Here is a 19,125-nt window from a genome sequence, read left to right as displayed (position 1 = left end):
AATCGTTCCCGACTTGAGTTTCCACACCATGACACGGAAATAAGACACATGTGCCTAAACAGAATGTCCCAAGCAGACAAGTTACGCCACTTCAAGTTTGCACTTGCACAGAAGTCTCTGAAGATTTTTTTTGGGAGTTTTTACCTGAGATTTCACTACTCCTCTCAGTTCATCGGTACGACATTAGTATTAGTCGTTTTACGAAGACAAGGATGATCTGACTGACGTGTATTGTCTGTCTACATGAGTTGCTGCACTGTAAACCGTCCATCCATCAACCTATCATCCAGCCGTCTCTCCATTTCTCTCTACAGTATCTATCAGTTAATCTATCTATTGATCTGTCCATCCAAGTGCTTATCTATCTGAAGCCTGACAACCGAGTCAGTGGCGTCTTTGTGCTGTGAGTGGCGCGCACGCGCATGCTCGATTGCTGCAGTGGGATGATGTCATCAGTATATCGGCTGACTGTAGCAGAGCACGGTGGAGGGTGCTGACGGCACGGTACGCGTGCAGCACAACGCTCGCACTCACGCCAGACAAAGTGACACCATTTGCGCCACACAAGCATGTTTTGGTGTGAAAAGTGGCAGAGGTGAGGTGTGACAAAATGACAGAAACACAGCCTGTGGAGAGGAGGTGCTGGGATGAGCCAGGAAGCGGCGTGTCAGAAGGTGCCGGAGTGACATTTTTTAAAAATAACCATGAGATGCGCCGCCGGTGTGTTAACATTTTCATAACGGCATCTTATCGGAAATTTGGCATGAGGACGTCTAACAATTTGTGCGTTACGATAGCGACTTGAGTCATTGTGCAGTACTTCAAGTATTGAAGAATACTTACTGTAATAGATACCATCTCAACTTGATGTCAAGTGTGTCTACTTCAACAAGTAAGCACCTCTCCCCAGATAAATGCCTTCATTTGTCTTCCCCCTAAAATAAAATAAATAAACAAAACATGCAAGTGTAATTACATTTCAGAATATTACAGTCTTTCATGTTGTCAGTTCCCATCCCCCAGCTGCCGGTGACAGTGACAATTGAGCCTGCAAGCACGCAGGGTCATGGTCACAGTGTACCACATGTCAATATAACTTCTAAGGACACACACAAAGAGGGATTTCAGTCCAGTGCTGTAGGCGGCCTGTGTGCAATCACCGATGGCGTGCAAGCGTGGAGTGAATTACAGCCCAAGCTCGCCATTAAAACCAGCAAGCCAGAGCGCATACACATTTTCATTACTCCCATTCTTCACCTTTACTGCATTCCTATCGTCTCTGACTGTTCAGTCAAATAGTGTAGATGACGTGTTTGCAAACCAGGGAGACAAAGAACCGGCTAATGTGTCACAAAGAATGAGCCTAAAGCAACGGAGAGGTGTCGGCTAACTATTAGCTACTAATGCTAATCAGATCAGGGGATGTTTGAGAATATTTGTCATTTTTCACATGTCCTGAGTGTTGTTAGTCACCTAAATGTTGAACAGAGGCTGTGATGTACCGAAGTCAAATTCCTTGTTTGGCACGCTCAAACATGGCGAACAAAAACTCTTGAATCTTGCTAATGTCAAAATTCAAATGGCCATCCCTTGAATTTCACGTGAGCAGTTATTGCTCACATACTATCCCATGACAACGAATGTTAGCATTAGTGGTTAGCATGAGACTGAAAATGGCCACCAGATTGTTAGCATTAGCTGTTAATGCTAAACAGAGGTTCTCAAAATCCCATCTGTGTTGCATATGTCTTTGTTTTTTTTTTGTTTTTAGCAGGTGTACATCTGTGTGTTTAGGCTCACGGCCACTAAAACAAGTTCAGCCAAAATGCTTTGAAAGTTACTGGAAGTGAATGAGTTGATAATGTGAAATTAACGCAATTGACAAAACCCAGTTTAAATTTGTTTTGAACAAAAATAATAAACGCGTTTTCTGAGTGGTAGTGAATGATGGGTCGACAAGGAGACGCGTCATCTTCTTTCGTGATGTTAGCAGCCGACAGTGACGTGGGTCGTGCCTCATCTCAAGTACCACTTTTGTTATCCTTCATGATTGACAGGTCTGTCTAGTGACGAAGGCATGAAGTGTCTCCCGCCCCCTTCCAATTAGCTGCTCGACTGCACAGTGACACCCTGTGATTGGGTGAGCAGGATGCAATAGGGTTAGGGTTAGTCCTACTATTTATTTCACGCATTTTAAACACATTTGACTTCAACATAAAACAGGAGGTTTTGGAATAAATTGCTCCAAGTAGTTTTGAAGAAAAAAAAAAAAAAAAAAACACTGTTAAGGATGGAACGTGTAACCCAAGAAAAATAAATAAATAAATAAATAAATAAATATATATATATATATATATATATATATATATATATATATATATATATATATATATATATATATAAGCTAGGTAATCAGAAACAGCTCAGTAAAACGCATTAGCTAGAAAAATTCATTACATTCAATAAATACCTACTAGAATTAATATAAAGGCAGACATTTACGACTCTTTTTTTCTACCGTTGACAAAAAAAAGTCCAATGTGTATTATAATTTGAAATATCTCACTACCTGTTCTCTGCCTTAAAAACAGTCGTGGTCGCGTGTGATGACGTCATCACTAAGGTCGACCGATGATGACGGCATGGCAATTGAAGCAGAGTGCAGTTCGCAGCATATTTCCAACAGCCATTGGACTCTCTTCAAAATTGTCTAAGAATACATCACATGTATATAAAAATGTAACTTATTCAACGGAACTTTGAAAACGACATATTTTTGCAGTCATGCAGTTATTTTGGTTCGTGTTAGACGATTTTTTTTAAGCAGTAGTTCAGTACATCCTGCAATTTCCCCGACATGTACAGTAAGTATTTAATGTTCTTCTTCCATTGTATTTATATTCCGTCATAAAACCACACAGTGGGCCGTCTCTCCCCGTTTGTTGTGCTCGCTACCACAGCAACATATGGTCGCCATGGAGACGCAGCACCGCGGGACTCCTCGTTCGCTCGGTGTCGTCCGACCATTCCACCATAAAACAAACCATTCTCCCTTAGGCAAACCATGCTAGACACGTAAATATAACAGGAAAGTTTAATCATGAAGACAAAACGGAGTTAATGCATAAGCTGAGCCGAGGGCAGGGCGGCCAAATGGGCTCCACGGAGAGGAAATACGAGCTCTGTGGGCCTTTTCTGCCGAGGAGGCACCCCTTATTGAAGACGAGTGCAGAGATAGTGGGTGAAGCAAGAAGGATTCTCCGAGCTCAGTCCACCCAGAGACCTTACACCCCAAGAGATGCACACAGGCAGTTGTTTGCAAGAAGCTCTGTCCGTGCAGACCACAGCAGCAGACCTTCCTCAAGCTTCAGGTATGTCTTATTTGTGTCACCAAATCTGACTTATGAGGCATGTTTACACCATGGTTTTTAAACTTAACAGTCTTCACGCACATCATTTTGATGTCGGAGACTCCCGGCCAAGTTCAGGGACTCGCCTATCTCCACTGGAGCATGTGAGTAACCGCTGACCTCATCATTGGGTTGAATAATGCAACAGGTATGGAGAAGTGTCATGACAATCCCGCTATCTCAAGCACCTGCCATTTGATATGATCAAAAATCAATAGGGTTCTGTTCTCGCTTTGACTTTGAGCCATCTTCCAAATTGAAAACCATTAACTAGAACTAATACCCTGAAACGTACCATGCAAAATCTTCAATCTTGAATAAAAATAAATCGTGACATTACCACTTGCAATATTGAATGTATATTGTTTCCATGTCAGAAGACAAGGATTGCATTTCCCGGCAATGACGACTTTTCAAAGTCATCTCCCAAACCTCCCGCTGACCCACTGGACCCAAAGAGGACGCCAGCTCGAACACGAGGGCGTCTCCTCAGGGCGGCATCTATCTCCACGTTACCTCCTTTAGCGGCGCACACAGATGGTGAGGAACAACTCTGACCTCAATTTACATTCTCTGCTCTACTTTGTTGCTCATGACAGACGGCTTTTTCTCTGTGTAGCCTCACAAGAAAGATTACATCAAAACCCTGCGAAAAAACTGCCACCGGACCAGGCTTTTGTCTCCGGAGACCACAGAGAGGTCTTCGGCGTGCCTCACTTAACTTCACCCCGTAGAAGTCAGAGTGAAAGGTATTTGCTCCCTCTCGCGTCTCCGCTTCCATCAATGTGACATCCCATAATGAACACAAGATTTACTGGCAGCTATTACTAGAGGGCAAGATATTTCCGCCACAAATCTCATCAGTTGTGTCAGGGCCAGGGGACGTAACTCTCTCGTTCGGATCCATCCGCATATCGATTGCGAGCCAGGTGGGAGTCGTAACAATAAAACACATTTTATATGAAAGCTCAGAACATTGCCCGCAGCACAAAAAGGATGCAGCAAGCTTTCAGAAATCGGCCTGACTCTTTTCAGATTGAAACCTTCTTGCGGTGAGGAAAATCTGCCAACCATTCAGACTACTGAGCCGCCCTAAAGAGGATTTGGAATTTAAATCATTTGAATCTACGCATCCGTTTTCTGTAGAGCTTGTCTCTCATTAGAGTCGAGGGTGAGCTGGAGCTTATCCCAGCTGACTTCTGGCACCCTGGATTGGACGCCATCCAATCACAGGGCGCGTTAGATGCTGTTTGTGAGGAATCATACAGCCTGGGGTCCGGAATGACCGAATATGCTTCCTTGCACTATCAAGTTTTGAAAGTTTTCTTATCGGCGCAGAGCGCTAATGTCCGCTAATAGACGCAGACAGAAAGCATCCAATAAGACGTCATTTTATGGCTCCAAATGGCTTCTCTTATTAGATTTGGATGCCCATTTGGGCAAGCCTGGCAGCTCTATGCATTGTTGCTGCAGCCCGCTGTTGCCAGACCCAAGACAGGGATGAGGTCATGTCTCTTGAGAATGTCCGTATCGCACAAAGAGGCCCGGCTGATGGGACCTGTAATCCTATCGCAGACTGTTCACTCTTAACAGGCGCTGTACATGCTAAACATGTGCACAAACATTACAATAATTGTTATTATTATTATTTCTTTTATTTAATTAAGGGGGTGAAAAAAGGACTACTCTTGTGTGTCATGTTCATTAAGTTACTTCCTGCAAAAATTGCCCATAGAGATGACAAAGAACAAACAGCCTCCAGCAGACAGCCCACAGAGTTCAGGTCTTACTTCCTGTCTGTTGGAGATTGAAGTCTGAGACCGCGTCGACATAACACACGCACACACAAACACATGCTGAGGCTGAGAAACTGCCAACAACCTCGAGAAGACTTTAGTGTTGCAGTTGTGGTGCAACAACGACACCAAGTGGCAGCATTTGAAATCGACTCATCAAGTTCAATTTTTGTTTTTTTTAAATGTCCCGTTGCCCTAACACATTCGTTTGTGTGTTTTCCTGGTGCAAGCAGCAGACTACCACAGTCCAGTTTTGATGCCGGAGTCGGAAGCGACGAGGTCAGAGCAGGACAAAGAACAGGTCTTTTATTTGTATTTTAGGACACTGACCTTGTGAACCAAGCAGACGTGCGCCATTTTCACCAATGGGCCCTTTCTCTCATCAGATTTGGGCGGGAGTGGAAAGAACAACACAAGCACAGGTGCAGACTCACGCTGGGATACGATAGCGTCTCTTCTCCAGCAGCTAAAGGCAGCAGCGGCTGCGGGGGGTAAGAACAACACAAAAGGGAAAGGCAATAAATAGTCAATCGGATGACATGTGTTGGGTTTGACCAGGAAGTTATTATGTTTGAGTCATGGAAAACTCATTTTCAAAGTTCCATATTCAATATTTATTTTGCCTTGGGAGTTCCTGCGTACGAAATTGCAGCAAGGTGTTCAGGGTGCGCCAAGCCCTGGTTTCGATGCCGGGAACATTTATTATTTGACTCGGGAAACAAGGAACAGACTCCACCCTTTCTCTTTCCTCTGCATCCAGATTGGAGCTGTGCGATTGTGCTGTGCCGCTTAGCCTCGGAAGTTTCCTCGCAAAGGGAGGATGTTATTTTACGGCTAATGTTTCATTGATGGGGCACATACGTGTACGTGGACTCGGGCCCGGTGGCGGCACAGAACTGGGCCCAGACATTTAGGACGAACATCTGGTCATTGTATAAGCAGTCTCTCAAAAGCTCGGCGGATCAGATTTGTTTTTTTTACATTCCTCCAGGTGGCCACGAGGCCTCACCGGAGCATCTGTGTGATTTGTGCGCCGCTCTCCATGATGCCCTGGCAGCGGCGGGTATGCTGGGCCCTCAGCGCTGTAAGAGGCGCTCGTCGATACTACGAATGCTCTTCCAACTCATTGACCTCAATTCCCCGCGCCTCCACATGCACGTCGCCGAGTTGTGTCTTGCTGTGAGTCTTAACCGCGGGCGTGTCCCTTCCAATTATTGTTCAAATTAAATGACTTTTTATTTTTTCCAGTTACATGTCAGTGGGAACAACCTACTCAACATCTGCAAGCTTATCTTCCAAATCAGTCGCAGTGAAGCCAACGACGTCCTATTCCAGAATAACTCAGTCCTAGGTGAACACATTTCGTTCTCACGATCACCAAATTTCCAAAAGCCGTACCTCGAAGGTCTTGAGTGTGGAGGCTTTTCTTCCGTCTAGACTCGCTGGTCGGGCTGCTGCTGCGTGAGGATGCGACGTCATGCAGCGAAGCGCTGTTTTACGGCGCCGGTACGCTCAAATTTCTCTCGGGAAACGTCGTCGTGGTCCACCTCCTGTTGGAAAAGAATTTCATGAGCGCGACTCGCGATTTTATCCAAAAGCTGTGCAGGGTGGATGACGCCCACCTCACCATTGCCGGACACATCCTTGTACAGGTACGTACGATCACGGAATTTTTTTCTTCATGATCAAATTGCTAACATTCTTATTGCTGACCTTTCCTCTTCTGGCTGACTGACCCTTGACGTCCTCAGCTAACCGCCACCTTGCGAAACCTGGCCGACCACGCCGAGGCCCGCCCCCTCTTTGTCTCCCACTCCCTAATGTCGAAGCTCTGTTCGGTTCTGCAGCGCTATCGTCAGGACCAAGACGTGTGCACCAACGTTTCTCGAATCTATAGGTAAGCTGCTTAAAAAAAAGACGCTCGTCCATGAATCGGGCCTAAGTTTGAGTCTCCGCCCCCTTAGTAAACTCTCCTCGTATGCCGAGTGCCGCCTCGCTCTGGAGCAGACCCCCGACTGCTACCAACTATTTTTAGAACTCCTGAGCAAACACCACCAAAAACAGGTGAGTCAGTGGGTGTCCTGGGTAGGTTTAGCGTCAACAGATTAGGTTCCTGTTTACTTTCACATCAGCTTGTTTACACGCGAGTCCCAATTAAGCGCATTTGCAGGCCGTTACGTCTGTGTGTTGTGCCCTTTTTCCGCTTTGTAATGTGTGTGTCGACATGTAATAATTCCCAGATCAGATATGATGACACTGAGTGGAAAACCGAACCAGACAAAGGTGAGCTACAGTTGAGACCAGTCGAGACATGATCCAGAAGGGAGTAGGAATAAGAATAGAACAAATGAGCGCCGCTTTTGTGTAAGCACTCAGACATGACTGATGGGGTGTTAACGTTTACACACACACACACGCACCCCCACACACACACACCCTCCTGAAAGGACAGTCCGTCCTGTCCTCATACCTGTGTCGCTGCACGACAGCATTAGACGGCGTTCAAGTGCACCTGCTCGTGATGTAACCGACCAAGCGGCGCCGAGGCACTAGCGGGAGCTGCGGGCCGTTATCGGCCACCTCCTCTCGAGAGGTGTGAGAAAACTCTTGACCCCTGCTGACACCTGAGCGCGAGAAAGGAGGGCGACAAAAGTGCTTCTTGACTCACTTCCTCACTATTGTCTATTTCTATTTTCACTTGTCCTCATAAGGGTCACAGGAAAAAAAAAAAAGCTAACTGAAAGTACGACTTGAGTTTTTAAGAAGAACGTTCCAAAACATCACACTCCATTACCTCGCTCCCACAGGATCTGGTCGTGCGTCTGCTCTTCACGCTGGGCAATCTGACGGCCAAGAGTGACGAGGCACGCCAGCGGCTCTTCCGCTGCGAGGCGTCGCTGGACACCCTCCTGCGGCTGTACGATGACTACCAGCTGAGGGAGGAGGAGTCGCCGCCGCCTCCGGCCAGCCGGCGGGAGGCCGAGGACGTGCTGGTGAAGCTGGTCCGGGTGCTGGCCAACATGTGCATCCATGAGGACGTGGGCGCCGCGCTGGCCAGCAGCACCACCTGCGTCCAGCTGCTGATGGAGACACTGGGTGAGAAAACAGAGGTAGTGTCAAGAGCTAAAATTTAAAATTAGGATGTTCTTTGGCACCTCAAACTGTTATTGTGTGTGTCGCAGAGCTGAGGTCGGTGGCAGAGAGCGAGGAGCTGACGGTGAACGTGGCAGCCGCCATCAACAATTTGACATTCTACCGCAAAGAAAGCGCTGTGCTCAGACGCAGCCAGCTGGCCATCGCCCAGCGTAAGAAGAACAGCTCAAAAGAATGAAGACAAGTGCAAAAATAATCATTCTTTGCCACCTTGTCGTAATTCAAGTGATGCTCAAGTTGGTGCTCAGCTCCAACATGACCGCCGTGCTCGAGGCCACGCGCGTCTACGGGAACGTGTCCCAGTCCAAAGATGTGCGGGACTTTATCATGCAGAACAAAGGTTCATGATCCACACACTAATCAATACAGTGGTACCTTGACTTACAAGAAGGCCAGTCACTCGGACAGCACTCTAGTCCAAGATGGCCACGTCAAAGTACCACTGTAACACAAAAAAAGTGCTCCAAACACAATTTGGTCTTATTTGCGCTGTAAACATGGCTGCTGACCTCACCTTCTCAGTCCACAGGTTTATGGTCACGCTGCTGGACTCCAAGAACCCGGACGTGTGCTTCTCGGCTTGCGGGGTCCTCACCAATCTGGCGCTTGACCCTCCCAACAGAACCAGTCTCTCCCTCGAGGGAATCGCAATCAAGTTAGCATTTAAGTAGACCGCCATTTTGTGTGGTCCAATCGGAGCCAACGTTTGTGCCCAAAGTTTTACATTTTCAATGATTATTGCTTTTAAAAAAGCACTATCAATTTCAATAGTATGCAAAAACGTTATATCACGTCAACGTACATGTTATATATAATCCTATGTGCTATATAAATATTTAATTACTTGGGTCGCGTACGGATGCTAACATGTTTCGCCGCCATTGGTCTACTACGGATCTCCGAAGGGAACAAACACAGGAAATCGCAGATTTGCTGGATAATACTACAGCATGTGTCAAAAAATTTAATGCACTCTGTCGTTTATAGTAATTTTAGAAATAGTTGGTGATTACATTTCATTATATTGTGGTGGTCTGTTCTGTGTGGCACTGGAGTGCGCGTGTTTTAAAAAGCACGGGATTTGAATATCGGTCATTGCACTTTATTAGTTTACCACTAGATGTCACTCAATATAATACAGATAATACATTTAACTTCAACTCATTTATTTTCATTATGCACGTGTAAATTTGTCAAATTCTTCATCTTAAAATATATGCAACGTTCGTTTTTTTCCCCGTTTTTTTAAAGCAATAAATCTGACAATCTGTGTTTTTGTACCAGACTGACGGACTGCTTGAGAGACCTGGGAGCAGGTGACTGGCAGCTGTCGGCTCAGCTGTGTCAGGCCTTGTGGAACATGAGCGGAGGAGGCGGACCTGAGAAGCTGCTGGAGGCGCAAGACAGCGAGTCGCTGCTGGAAATCCTCACGTCCTATTTGGGTCGGTTGGGGGTTGCAATGTATCTTGGAAAGATGGGAAAATGTTTCTTTGACTCCCATAATGCACTGCAGCTGCATCTTGCCACTATTTTATCGTACAACCTCACTCTTTTTTTCGTCTCCCCCTCCACTCAGATGAAAACGAGATCTTCAAGTGGACAGAAGATGAGGACTACCACAGGGCATTGTGGGAATTGGAGTTCAGACCCGTTGGCCAAAAACTCTATCATACCTGGTCAATGAAATGTAAATAATATATATCATATCATATGTACTGTACATACACAACAATTGTGAATGTTTTTGTTGTGATACTGACTTTTGAATCCCACCATCACGTGACTGTTTTAAAGCACTTTAAAGTCCAGCCTCACATATCTTCACAACACTTTTGCACATTTATATACGGTATGTATAACTTTGTTTTTGTGAGCATGTATGCGTGGGTTTGATGAGTCGCCTCAGTCTCTATTGGTAAGCAAACATTTTATGAAATGTGTAAACAAATAAAAAGCACAGACTAAGCAAGAAATGTTGTCGCCTCTCAAAGCCTTTATTATCATCATCAGTATTCATGTTACACAGACACGGGGCCAGGCAGTGCTTACAAGTCGCCAAAAAGTACAGCATTTTCAAAGTCACATGGTTGTTACATCAACACAAATCAGGAACAGCACTTCATGATTAAAGAAAAGAACAACCTTGACATCTCATTAAAACATTACTCGTAATATAAAGTATTAGCTGGCTGATTATTTTTTAAGACCTAAATTAGAAGTGAAGGCATTTTAGGGTGATGGTTGTGCTGGTGATGATGTCATAATGCTCAATAGGGGAGGCCTTCAAATAGAATTTAGTAGATTAGACAATCTTTTTTTTTTATTTCCCAGCAAGTTGTAACAAAGAGGCAAGCTGATGAGCTCCTCTAGTTCAAAAGATATACTGGGCTGTTGCTAAGTGAACCACTACACTACCAACGGCAGTGCAGGGCACCCAATCAGTGTTAGCGTGCTGTCCTGCTGAGATGTTTGACTCAAGGTAACCAAATAATTTTAGAATAAGAGAACGCTACAAATGATACACAACAATTCAATATCATAGTTTTTTTTTTTTTCCATGATTTTTAATAGATTTTTTGATTTTTTTTTTTTTTTTTAAAGTGTCAGTAACTGACGTCAGTCAGAAGTTTTTTTGGGGAAAAAAAAAAAATCTCTCATTTTCTTCCGACTCACTTCCAATGGTACCATTCTTTTTGTCGAAAACCTCCCAGCCATCACGGTCTTAATCTGCACTCACAATTAGAATGCGGTACTTCACTTCTTTTTACTCAACATAACTGTTTCATTAAAACATAAGCTGTTTTTTTTTTTGTTTGTTTTTTTTTGCACTAAGTAGGCTTGAATAAGCACAGCTACAACCGTTTGCGAGCGCAAATCAGCCTGATGGCGGGCCGGTGTCATCCCCTTAGCAAATGGGGACGTACGTGGCAGCCCAGGGAGGAGGGGAAAAAAAACAAAAACTGCTCACTAAAGAGCATCTTTTCAACAGTTGCTCTCTGACAAAAAACACGCCTGTCCACCAAAATGATTTGGCGATACTGTGGTACCTTAACTTCTGAGAGCAACACCTTATGTGTTGTCAGAAAGCTAACTCGCAATTTAAGTAGCAATAGAGTTTGTAACAAATTACACTCTGAAGCAAGGGTACCACTGTACATGCTTTTCTGCACAGAGAGAAAACATTTGATGGAGATAAGAGAAGAGGTATTTATTATACTGGTAAAATTCACAGCCTTCCAAATAGGGGCGACCAGGCAGCCGGGATAATGCGGAAGACAGCTTAGCAGTGTGTGTGTGTGTGTATCAATATGTGCTTTTGTGTGAGTGCTTATGTGTGTGTGTTAGCTATTCCTCCCAGACCAAGCCCATAGCAGAGCCCCTGATGAAGCCCCCACGAGACGCTCATTCTTTCAGTCTTTCTAAATAAACAGCTATAACAAAAAATGATGATGTCATCGCTGACATGTTAAACAAGGTACATCAAAATAACAGAGCTACAGCAGAAGCAAGAAGTCGCCTTCATAGTGCCTCGCCTTTTTTTTGACATGTGAAATTTTAAAAAACTATTTTTTTTTTTTTTTTTTTTAAACAGCCACGCACGCACACGCACACAAACTCAAATAGGGCTCAGTGTTCTATGAGTTTGCAAACACACTCCTTGAATTAGCTTACACGGACATTTGGGGATATTGCAGTGGATGGAGAACTTTTTTTTCTACTTTTCTGGGGGGGTGGGGGAGTCAATAAGACCCCCTTGTCCCTGCTGAATATAACACTGGGAGCAGCAGCAGCATCATTATCGTCGTTATTGATACGCAAACGCTGGGGAGTTCAGGCACACATGTAGGGGGCCCAAAAAGGTGATTGAAATTAAAACGAGGGGGAAAAAAAACAGTGATCACGAAAATTAAGAAGTTGAATTAAGGGGATGTTGCTAGAACACTGAAGAAAATCCTGAACAAACTGCTTTTTTAAGCCCAATGCTGCCTACCTCTGGTCATTTTTGGCACTGCAGGCTAAAAAAACCCCAAAAAACTTGCTTCTTTGTTCTGATATTCCACTCAGCCCCCCGGAAATGTTCTCTTGAAATGTCCCAACAATGACACGTGATAAAAAAAAAAAAAAAAAAAAGAATATAACAAAAAAAAAGAAGCACTTCATGTCATGTAGCGAGTGATGGCTCTCAGAGCGTATAAAAGTTCAGCTTGCATTCGCGCTTCCATAAGAAGCAGATTAACATGGACCTGCAGGTGAGAATAAAGAAACCTTTAGTGACATTAATAATAAAAAATAAAAATAAAAAAAACACATTTCACTGCATGAGAAAAAGGGGACCGACCTTCTCAGAGTGCTGGAACTGCCTCCAGAAGCTCTCGTACATTCGTTTGGTAGTCTTCTCGGGATTGCACACCATAGTTTTGATGTAGATCTTAAAGCTGCGGTCCAGCAGCTGGTTGATCTCGCCGTAGTCATAATCGTCATACCTGACACAGCCGATGGTGTGGTGAGTATTCTGTTTTTTTTTATCCCTTTCTTCAAGATGTTAGCAGCCTACCTGATGCCGAACATGCAGTGTATGTAGTTCCAGATGGCCCTGCGCAGCATGCTGGTGTCCACATCCTTGTGTGTGGCCATGGTGTTGTACGTCAAGTTGTACGCCATCTGGAACTTCTCGTCCAGCATCTGACCCACGTCTGGATAGAGACGGTTCACCAGAGAATAGCCGTGGTCCTCCCAACTGTAATCCTGCCCAAAAAAAAAAGAAGGGGGGGGGGGGCGTTATTATCATTGAAACGGGCTTGCTCATTGTTTTATGTGTTGCGAGTGTACCTGCACTCTGAAAGTGGGCACGTGCTCGCCCCTCCTGGAGAAGTCCTTGTAACCGTAGCTGGGGTCTTCAAAGTGTCGTGAGATGTCACGGGAGGGCACCCACTCCTCGTCTTCGGCCGTCACCACCAGCATGCTCTCAGTCTTCTCCCGCTCGAAACGTGTGGCCATCTCCTCCTGGCTGGCCTCTTCGTCATCGCGGCACTCTTGCAAATGCTTCATGCGCTCCATCAACACCTCCACCTCGCCACCGCACACCTCCTGGACAACAACAGGAATTTTCACTTGTAGGCTTGTGATAACATAGTGACAGTCATTCTTCTACTGCCAGGGACACAACAAACGATTCTACTGTGCCGCATCCAATTTGAAGGAAGTTTACATAAGCAAATATGGCTCATGACGAAAAGACAACAAACGGCCAAGGCTCTCCGTTTGTCTCACCTGGCTGCCAAACGGACTGTCGTGGTGGTGGTTGCCGTTGGCAATGTCGCACACGCAGTAGTGGCCGAGCGACGGCGGCCGGAAGGTGTGGCCGCCGTCACAGTGGATCTCGGGCATGATCCCGCAGCCGAAGGTGAAGGAGGCCAGCGAGTGATAGTGCGTGAGCAGGACCACGGCGTGGATGAGCTCGGCCAGTGACCAGCTGTGCTCCTCGGCCTTCAGGAGACCCTTGAAAAAAAAGGCCAAGCGGAGTCGGTCAGTTCACTCGACCTCAGCTGTTGCGCAACGCTCTTAACACCTCCCTCTGCGGTTTCTCACCTCGATGTGCTCCTTGGTGAGCAGCCATGGCCGGTGGGCCAGGATTTTGTTGAGTTCACCCAGCTGCTGAAGCTTTCGCGGGGCGCCGTTCAGCCCGTTAAGCCACTTGGGGTCGCCGCCCACCTGGAGGAAGTCGTTGACGTGCAGGTTGACCAGATAGGAGCACTGGTGGCGAGCCGCCGCCTGGACACAGGATCACGCGACAATGGTGAGATGCGTTTAAAAAGGCGAGGCAAAAAAAAGTCCAGCTCAGGTGCTACCATGATGCCGATGTAGTGGCGATAGTGCAGCGACAGCGGCCCGTCCATCTGCAGCAGGTAGTGCTGCGTGCGCAGGAAGCTCTCCAGGTACTGCGGGTGGAAGCCCATCACCAGCGAGATGTTGTCCAGGCGACCGAGGGCGGCGAACGCATCCTCGAATATCGACTGTGTCCTGGTGTCCACTTTACTGACTTGAAGAATCTAAAATGGAAAATCGTGACATCTTAAACGGGCCTAGGAAAGTTGGGGCTTTTTTGGACATTACTGGCAGGATTTAAAGGCATTTCCGTACCTCTTTTTCGGGGATAAATCTACTCGGCCCGTTCCCCAGAGGTCTTGGGATTCGCACTCCCAGATCCTTAAAGACAAAAAGGGAAATCATCTTTTAGAAGCACAACATTTAGACAAGTATAGTCAGGTATGGACTGCACAATATCTGAATGTGAAACATTAAACAGTGACAGCAGCTTAAACTTTACAACAAACTCATTTTGTCTTGACTTTTTTTGACACAATTGAGGCATTGAAAGACCAAGTGTCCTTTTTGGGCATAATTAAGGCCTTCATGGTGAAAAGTCAGTTTTGAGAATCAGCAACCGTGACACAGCAGCGCATTGCATAGTTGTTAAATGTGACATTTTAATGGATAATTATGGTTTTAGTGATGAAATATTAGTTTTTGAGGACAGTGTCAGTAAACATGACGCATTTTATGGCAATATAATGAACATACCGGACACAGCAGTCGTTAAGTGACATTTTAAGGGTAATTAAAGTGGTGGTGCAATATCGGTTTTTTTTGTGTGGACAGCACCGATAAATATGGCTTGGTTTGATAATCTTACAGCAAGTTAAAAGGGATGTCAATAGGGATGTAAATTAACCTAAAAAGAAAAGAACGTTTTTTGTTTTTTTTTTCCTTCATGCTCTGGACATGACCATCAATAAGCTGTGATGAATGAGTTGAGCAACAAATGGCTTAATTCTGTCGGGAATCAAATGTGGTCAAACTAAATCATTCGACAGGATCCATAAAAAAAAGTGACAATAAAAATGTGTGTTGGGGTGTCTTTAAAAACATCCAAAGCCCCTGCCGCCCCCCCACCCCCCTAAACTTGACAGAAAAACAAGTCCGGACAAACGACTGCACTGCAGCTCATTCAGTCGAAGGAAAAAAACAGTCGCCCGAGAGCAAATATCAACTGACATTCGTTTATCACAAAAACAAATACTCGAATGTGGTATTTTCTCGAAGCTGCACCGATATAGGAATGAACTTAAATATGTTTTACCTTTTTCCCGAGCCGTTCACAATGGGCACATATCTTAAACAAGTGTGTCACGGCGAACGAACAATTCTCCACGTTCTCCGATGGTGACACGGCGTGCCTCATCTCTCGTCCTCCCCGCACTTGGCTGCTTTTGGATCGGGTTCGAAAGCTCCGCAAACCGTCCCCCCGTTCTTTGTTCACCGGGAGGCTGCTGTGCTCCGCTCTCGTCAGCTGTTGCGAGCCCGACAAGCAGCCAAGTCACTCCGGCTGCTCCATTTAGTTGCCCCCGCCCCTCGCTCATACTTTCGGTAAATAACCCGAGAGCGCTTGAGCGACGAGTGAGTGGGCCAATCGCGAAGCGTAAACACGCTGCAGCCGGCCAATAGCAACGATCAAGAGGCGGAGGGGGCGGAGCTAAGCGTGAGGAAAGAGGAAGGAGGGGGGCAAAACGTGAGCGGAAAAGCCAATCCCCTTTTGCTTTAAGAAAACATCGCCACATCTTTCTCTGTTTCTTTTGTTCGCTTGTGATTAAATTGTCAATCCTTTCTGTATGCTAAATTACCGTGGCTATTCATTCAAAGTGATACAATGCATATCTAAATCAAGGTAAACCAATCAGCTGATCATTTGTTCTTTCTCTTTTTAAAGGCAATCAAAACATGCAGCCTTCAAGAGGGTTCAGAGGGTTTTGAACATCTAAAAAATAACTACATAGGCTACTGTGATTAGATTTTTCTCTTCCCAGTGCAGAGGGCTCTCGTGCATGGAAAAAATGCCATTCAAGGATGGCACAAAACTGCAGAACAGAAAACCCATCAAAGTGCAAGAACTCATTTAATGCATTTTTCCCCCCATAAAAATCAACATGCCGTTCCAAATGCACATTATTAGTTTTAAGCATGTTGTAGACTAGAGGGAAAGTGCAACTAAGGCATGTCCGCCATCTAGTAGTGAATGGTGATATTACAGCTATTCACAGGGATATTTGTCATTTACTTTTCATTATTCTTGGCTGGAATAAAAAACAAATTGTTTTGCTAATGTCATGTGGTTACTTTCAAAAGAAACTGGTCAGTATGTGACCCTCCACATGCATGCGCTTGGGTTGAATTAAGATCCTAATCTCATCTGAAAGGATGACGAGGTCTGCGGGTCCTTGAACAGTGGCTTTTATCGGTGCAGCCTCTCAGACCACAGATAATAATGTGATCCCTCCACTAATCAAGGCGTTTGAAGGACTCCCTTCAGAGGCAAAGGACAGGATAGGAGAGGAGAGGGGAGGGGAGGGGGGGGTAAAGATAAGGAGGACAGCTCTTATGGCTTTGTTTATCCCAGCCTGACAATAACACGTTCACTTGCGTGCCACATTACGGTCACTTCTTGCTTCCCATATGTGTCAATTGTAGTAACTATCAATACTAATCTGACCATCTGTTTGGCTCTTCTTTGCAAGAAAAACTACTAGCAAGCTGAATTTGGTATAGTGACTGAGCCAAAAAGCCGCCCCCCTGCCCCCCTTCTGTGGACTTTGATCAAGAGCCTGTCCAGCCAGTTTGGCAGCCAACTGCACGGCCCGGCTACATCGCGCAGTATTCAGCAGGTTCATTGTGTGCGTCCAGCCAGCCTCCCTCACCCACCCTTCTCCCACCTCGGGACCCCACTCCTGTTGCCGCCGGTAGGGTGGGGTGCGGGGCAGAGAGGTAAACATGTTCCCAGGGGCTGGAGTCAGCACTCCCGCGGCTCAGCAAAAGCTGCAGAAGCGAGGCCGGTCAGCGTTGCGACACACCGGACCCCCCTTTCACATAAAAGCGCTTATAGGCTAGAAGTGTGGGGGGGGGGGGGGGGGGGGTCTGGCTTGGCCGGTGCTATTGTCACTGTGCACGCACTAATGATCCCGTGGGATGAGACTGTTGTTTCAGTGCTTTTCGGCCTCCTATGTTTCTTCCCACTGAGGACGAGACGAAACCTCCAACATATCGTAGCGGAAGAAAAGACGTCAAACAGAGTATGGTGAAGTGCGAGTCCGCTTTAGAGTGCCTTGTTGTCCCAGGGTGGGATATATTCCAGCCACCAAAGGCTTTAAGATGACTTTTTTACAGCCCAAATGTTGTCCTGGCAGGTCTGCTCATAAGACTGAAAATTAAAGTGAGTGATTGCGGGTCACCATGGCAACGGCCGAAACACACCACTATATAGCTTGATAGCATACCTCTGCACTGTAATGCTTTTGAAGCCTTTACAATTCTTACACAGTGTAGATTTAAATGTTGACTTTCGAGTGTCACATGAACGTGCGAGTGACATTTTAAGGCCATCACATTCGTGCCTCGGTCAACAATGCACAATGAAATAGCTAAGTGGCCAATAAAAATGATGTACTAGGCATAGCACGAGGGCCGGCACACACGCACACAAATGACAGGATGCAGCTTGTTGACGCAGAGGATGAACTGGAAAATGTCATTTGTCACGAGCTACGCCATTCCGCAATTAAAATATAGCACAGAAAAAGTTTCTTACCGTCTTGATGCCCCAAAAAAATAAAGCAAGCTTACTCTTTGCCATCAAGTTCTGAATATCAAAACGGCGCAGCATTACAGTTGTGCTACAAAGTTTTAACTTGCACATTTTTGCTACATAGCATCACTCTAACAAGGTGCGAAAAGCTACTTTTTATTGCCGGCAGACGTATTTGCAATTGTAACACAACGGTTAGCAAATGCCTTGAACCAACAGGGAGGATGACTCGCCCAATAATGAGAAAAACAAAGGACGACACGGTGCCAAACTCTACACGTGTCTCGCATTTTATTTTCTCCAGCAGTGAGAATCATGCATGTTTTTTTTTTTCCTTTCGCTGGGATGTTCAACAAGTAGCAGAAGTCCACCAGACCAGTTCAAACCTGACCTATGGGCGAACAGAGAGCGGCGGAAGCAAAAAAAAACTCTCGAAACCCGATACAAGCCTAGCAACAGGCATCTACCAATGGCAGGACAGGACAACAACGAGAGTAGCCAATCTTCTCCTCGCACCCTCACTCTCTCTCTTTAACGGCGTTTGTTTCTCTAAAAGAAAAAAAAGTTCCACGGAGGTATGACGTTCCCTGCGCAGCCTAATCGGGTTTTGTTTTTAGGAAAGTCATCGCCGCAACAGTTTAGCGGCGGATTTGTCTAATGAATACAAGAAAGTTCACACGGCCGACTGCTCGGCTCAGTTCTGTTCACTTTTTTTGGGGAGACTTGTTTTTCTGTGCAAGCACTTGGACAGCTGCCATAAAAAAAATTTGTGAGCTCCGCACGTGCATGTAAATTTCTGACAAAGAGCGAAAAGTGCATAATCTCCTGGCGACACTAAAGCTAGCTCTTCAATCCACATGGAGGTTTTAACCCTTAAATGTCACCACTGGCAGGCCTCAACATGCATTTGCGACCACTTCAAGATGAACTAGCGTAACCTGCACCATATTAGTTGTTGCAATATTTTTTTAACCAGTCGTGAAGCTACGTTTGAGCTAAGGGTTCAACTTGACTAATGAATGAACAATTCATCAATTTCCTCGATAACAGAAACACACAGCACTACAATCGAGGGTGGAAAAGGCGTTGGCTAGCAAACTCCGTGCGCACGTGAGGAAAAGTGAGTTCC

At 45.6% G+C, this 19,125-nt stretch overlaps 2 protein-coding genes and 2 long non-coding RNA genes across 10 annotated transcripts in view; 2 read left to right on the top strand and 2 right to left on the bottom strand.

Moving 5' to 3' along the window:
* The window catches only part of LOC119118353, a 439,862-nt gene that overhangs the window by 92,380 nt on the left and 328,357 nt on the right, over window positions 1–19,125 (top strand). The window lies entirely within an intron of this gene.
* Window positions 2,637–10,947, top strand: armc2 (armadillo repeat containing 2). 4 transcript variants are annotated; one of them, XM_037245253.1, is made up of 18 exons: window positions 2,668–2,864; window positions 2,961–3,371; window positions 3,442–3,514; window positions 3,791–3,950; window positions 4,030–4,159; window positions 5,440–5,507; window positions 5,593–5,697; window positions 6,198–6,385; window positions 6,455–6,557; window positions 6,644–6,858; window positions 6,958–7,103; window positions 7,171–7,270; window positions 8,014–8,302; window positions 8,389–8,511; window positions 8,586–8,699; window positions 8,882–9,014; window positions 9,644–9,801; window positions 9,936–10,947. In XM_037245253.1, the coding sequence occupies exons 2-18, from the start codon at window positions 3,121–3,123 to the stop codon at window positions 10,052–10,054; spliced, it is 2,475 nt and encodes an 824-aa protein (XP_037101148.1). In that variant the 5' UTR covers window positions 2,668–2,864; window positions 2,961–3,120; the 3' UTR covers window positions 10,055–10,947. The 4 variants fall into 4 exon arrangements, with proteins under 4 accessions (XP_037101150.1, XP_037101149.1, XP_037101148.1 ...); XM_037245252.1 differs by having other exon boundaries at window positions 2,670–2,864; window positions 3,788–3,950; XM_037245255.1 differs by lacking the exon at window positions 9,936–10,947 and having other exon boundaries at window positions 2,637–2,864; window positions 3,788–3,950; window positions 8,889–9,014; window positions 9,644–9,762.
* On the bottom strand, window positions 5,568–8,116 carry LOC119118355. Of its 3 annotated transcripts, XR_005096702.1 has the most exons (4): window positions 8,001–8,116; window positions 7,677–7,830; window positions 6,605–6,756; window positions 5,568–5,688 (listed from the first exon to the last, which is right to left on the bottom strand). It is a non-coding gene; the product is annotated as an uncharacterized LOC119118355 (long non-coding RNA). The 3 variants fall into 3 exon arrangements; XR_005096701.1 differs by lacking the exons at window positions 7,677–7,830; window positions 8,001–8,116 and adding an exon at window positions 6,829–6,969; XR_005096703.1 differs by lacking the exons at window positions 7,677–7,830; window positions 8,001–8,116 and adding an exon at window positions 6,834–6,961.
* sesn1 (sestrin 1) overlaps window positions 10,335–19,125 on the bottom strand; it is a 26,034-nt gene continuing 17,243 nt past the window's right edge. The window contains exons 1-9 of one of the 2 annotated variants that reach the window (XM_037245271.1): window positions 15,501–15,778; window positions 14,501–14,566; window positions 14,209–14,409; window positions 13,949–14,131; window positions 13,631–13,858; window positions 13,190–13,447; window positions 12,915–13,105; window positions 12,699–12,843; window positions 10,335–12,603 (exon numbers count right to left, since the gene is read on the bottom strand). In XM_037245271.1, coding sequence (XP_037101166.1) covers window positions 12,517–12,603; window positions 12,699–12,843; window positions 12,915–13,105; window positions 13,190–13,447; window positions 13,631–13,858; window positions 13,949–14,131; window positions 14,209–14,409; window positions 14,501–14,566; window positions 15,501–15,602 — 1,461 coding nt within the window. In that variant the 5' untranslated portion in view covers window positions 15,603–15,778 and the 3' untranslated portion in view covers window positions 10,335–12,516. Of the gene's footprint in view, window positions 12,604–12,698; window positions 12,844–12,914; window positions 13,106–13,189; window positions 13,448–13,630; window positions 13,859–13,948; window positions 14,132–14,208; window positions 14,410–14,500; window positions 14,567–15,500; window positions 15,779–19,125 lie in introns of those variants that run through there. The other variant, XM_037245270.1, reaches the window with a different exon arrangement.

This window comes from Syngnathus acus, chromosome 24, assembly GCF_901709675.1.
Source record: "Syngnathus acus chromosome 24, fSynAcu1.2, whole genome shotgun sequence".
In the NCBI taxonomy this organism is placed as follows: Eukaryota; Metazoa; Chordata; class Actinopteri; order Syngnathiformes; family Syngnathidae; genus Syngnathus; species Syngnathus acus.
The sequence above is the reverse complement of the archived record's forward strand: the minus strand, read 5'-3'. Positions and strand labels throughout refer to the sequence as shown.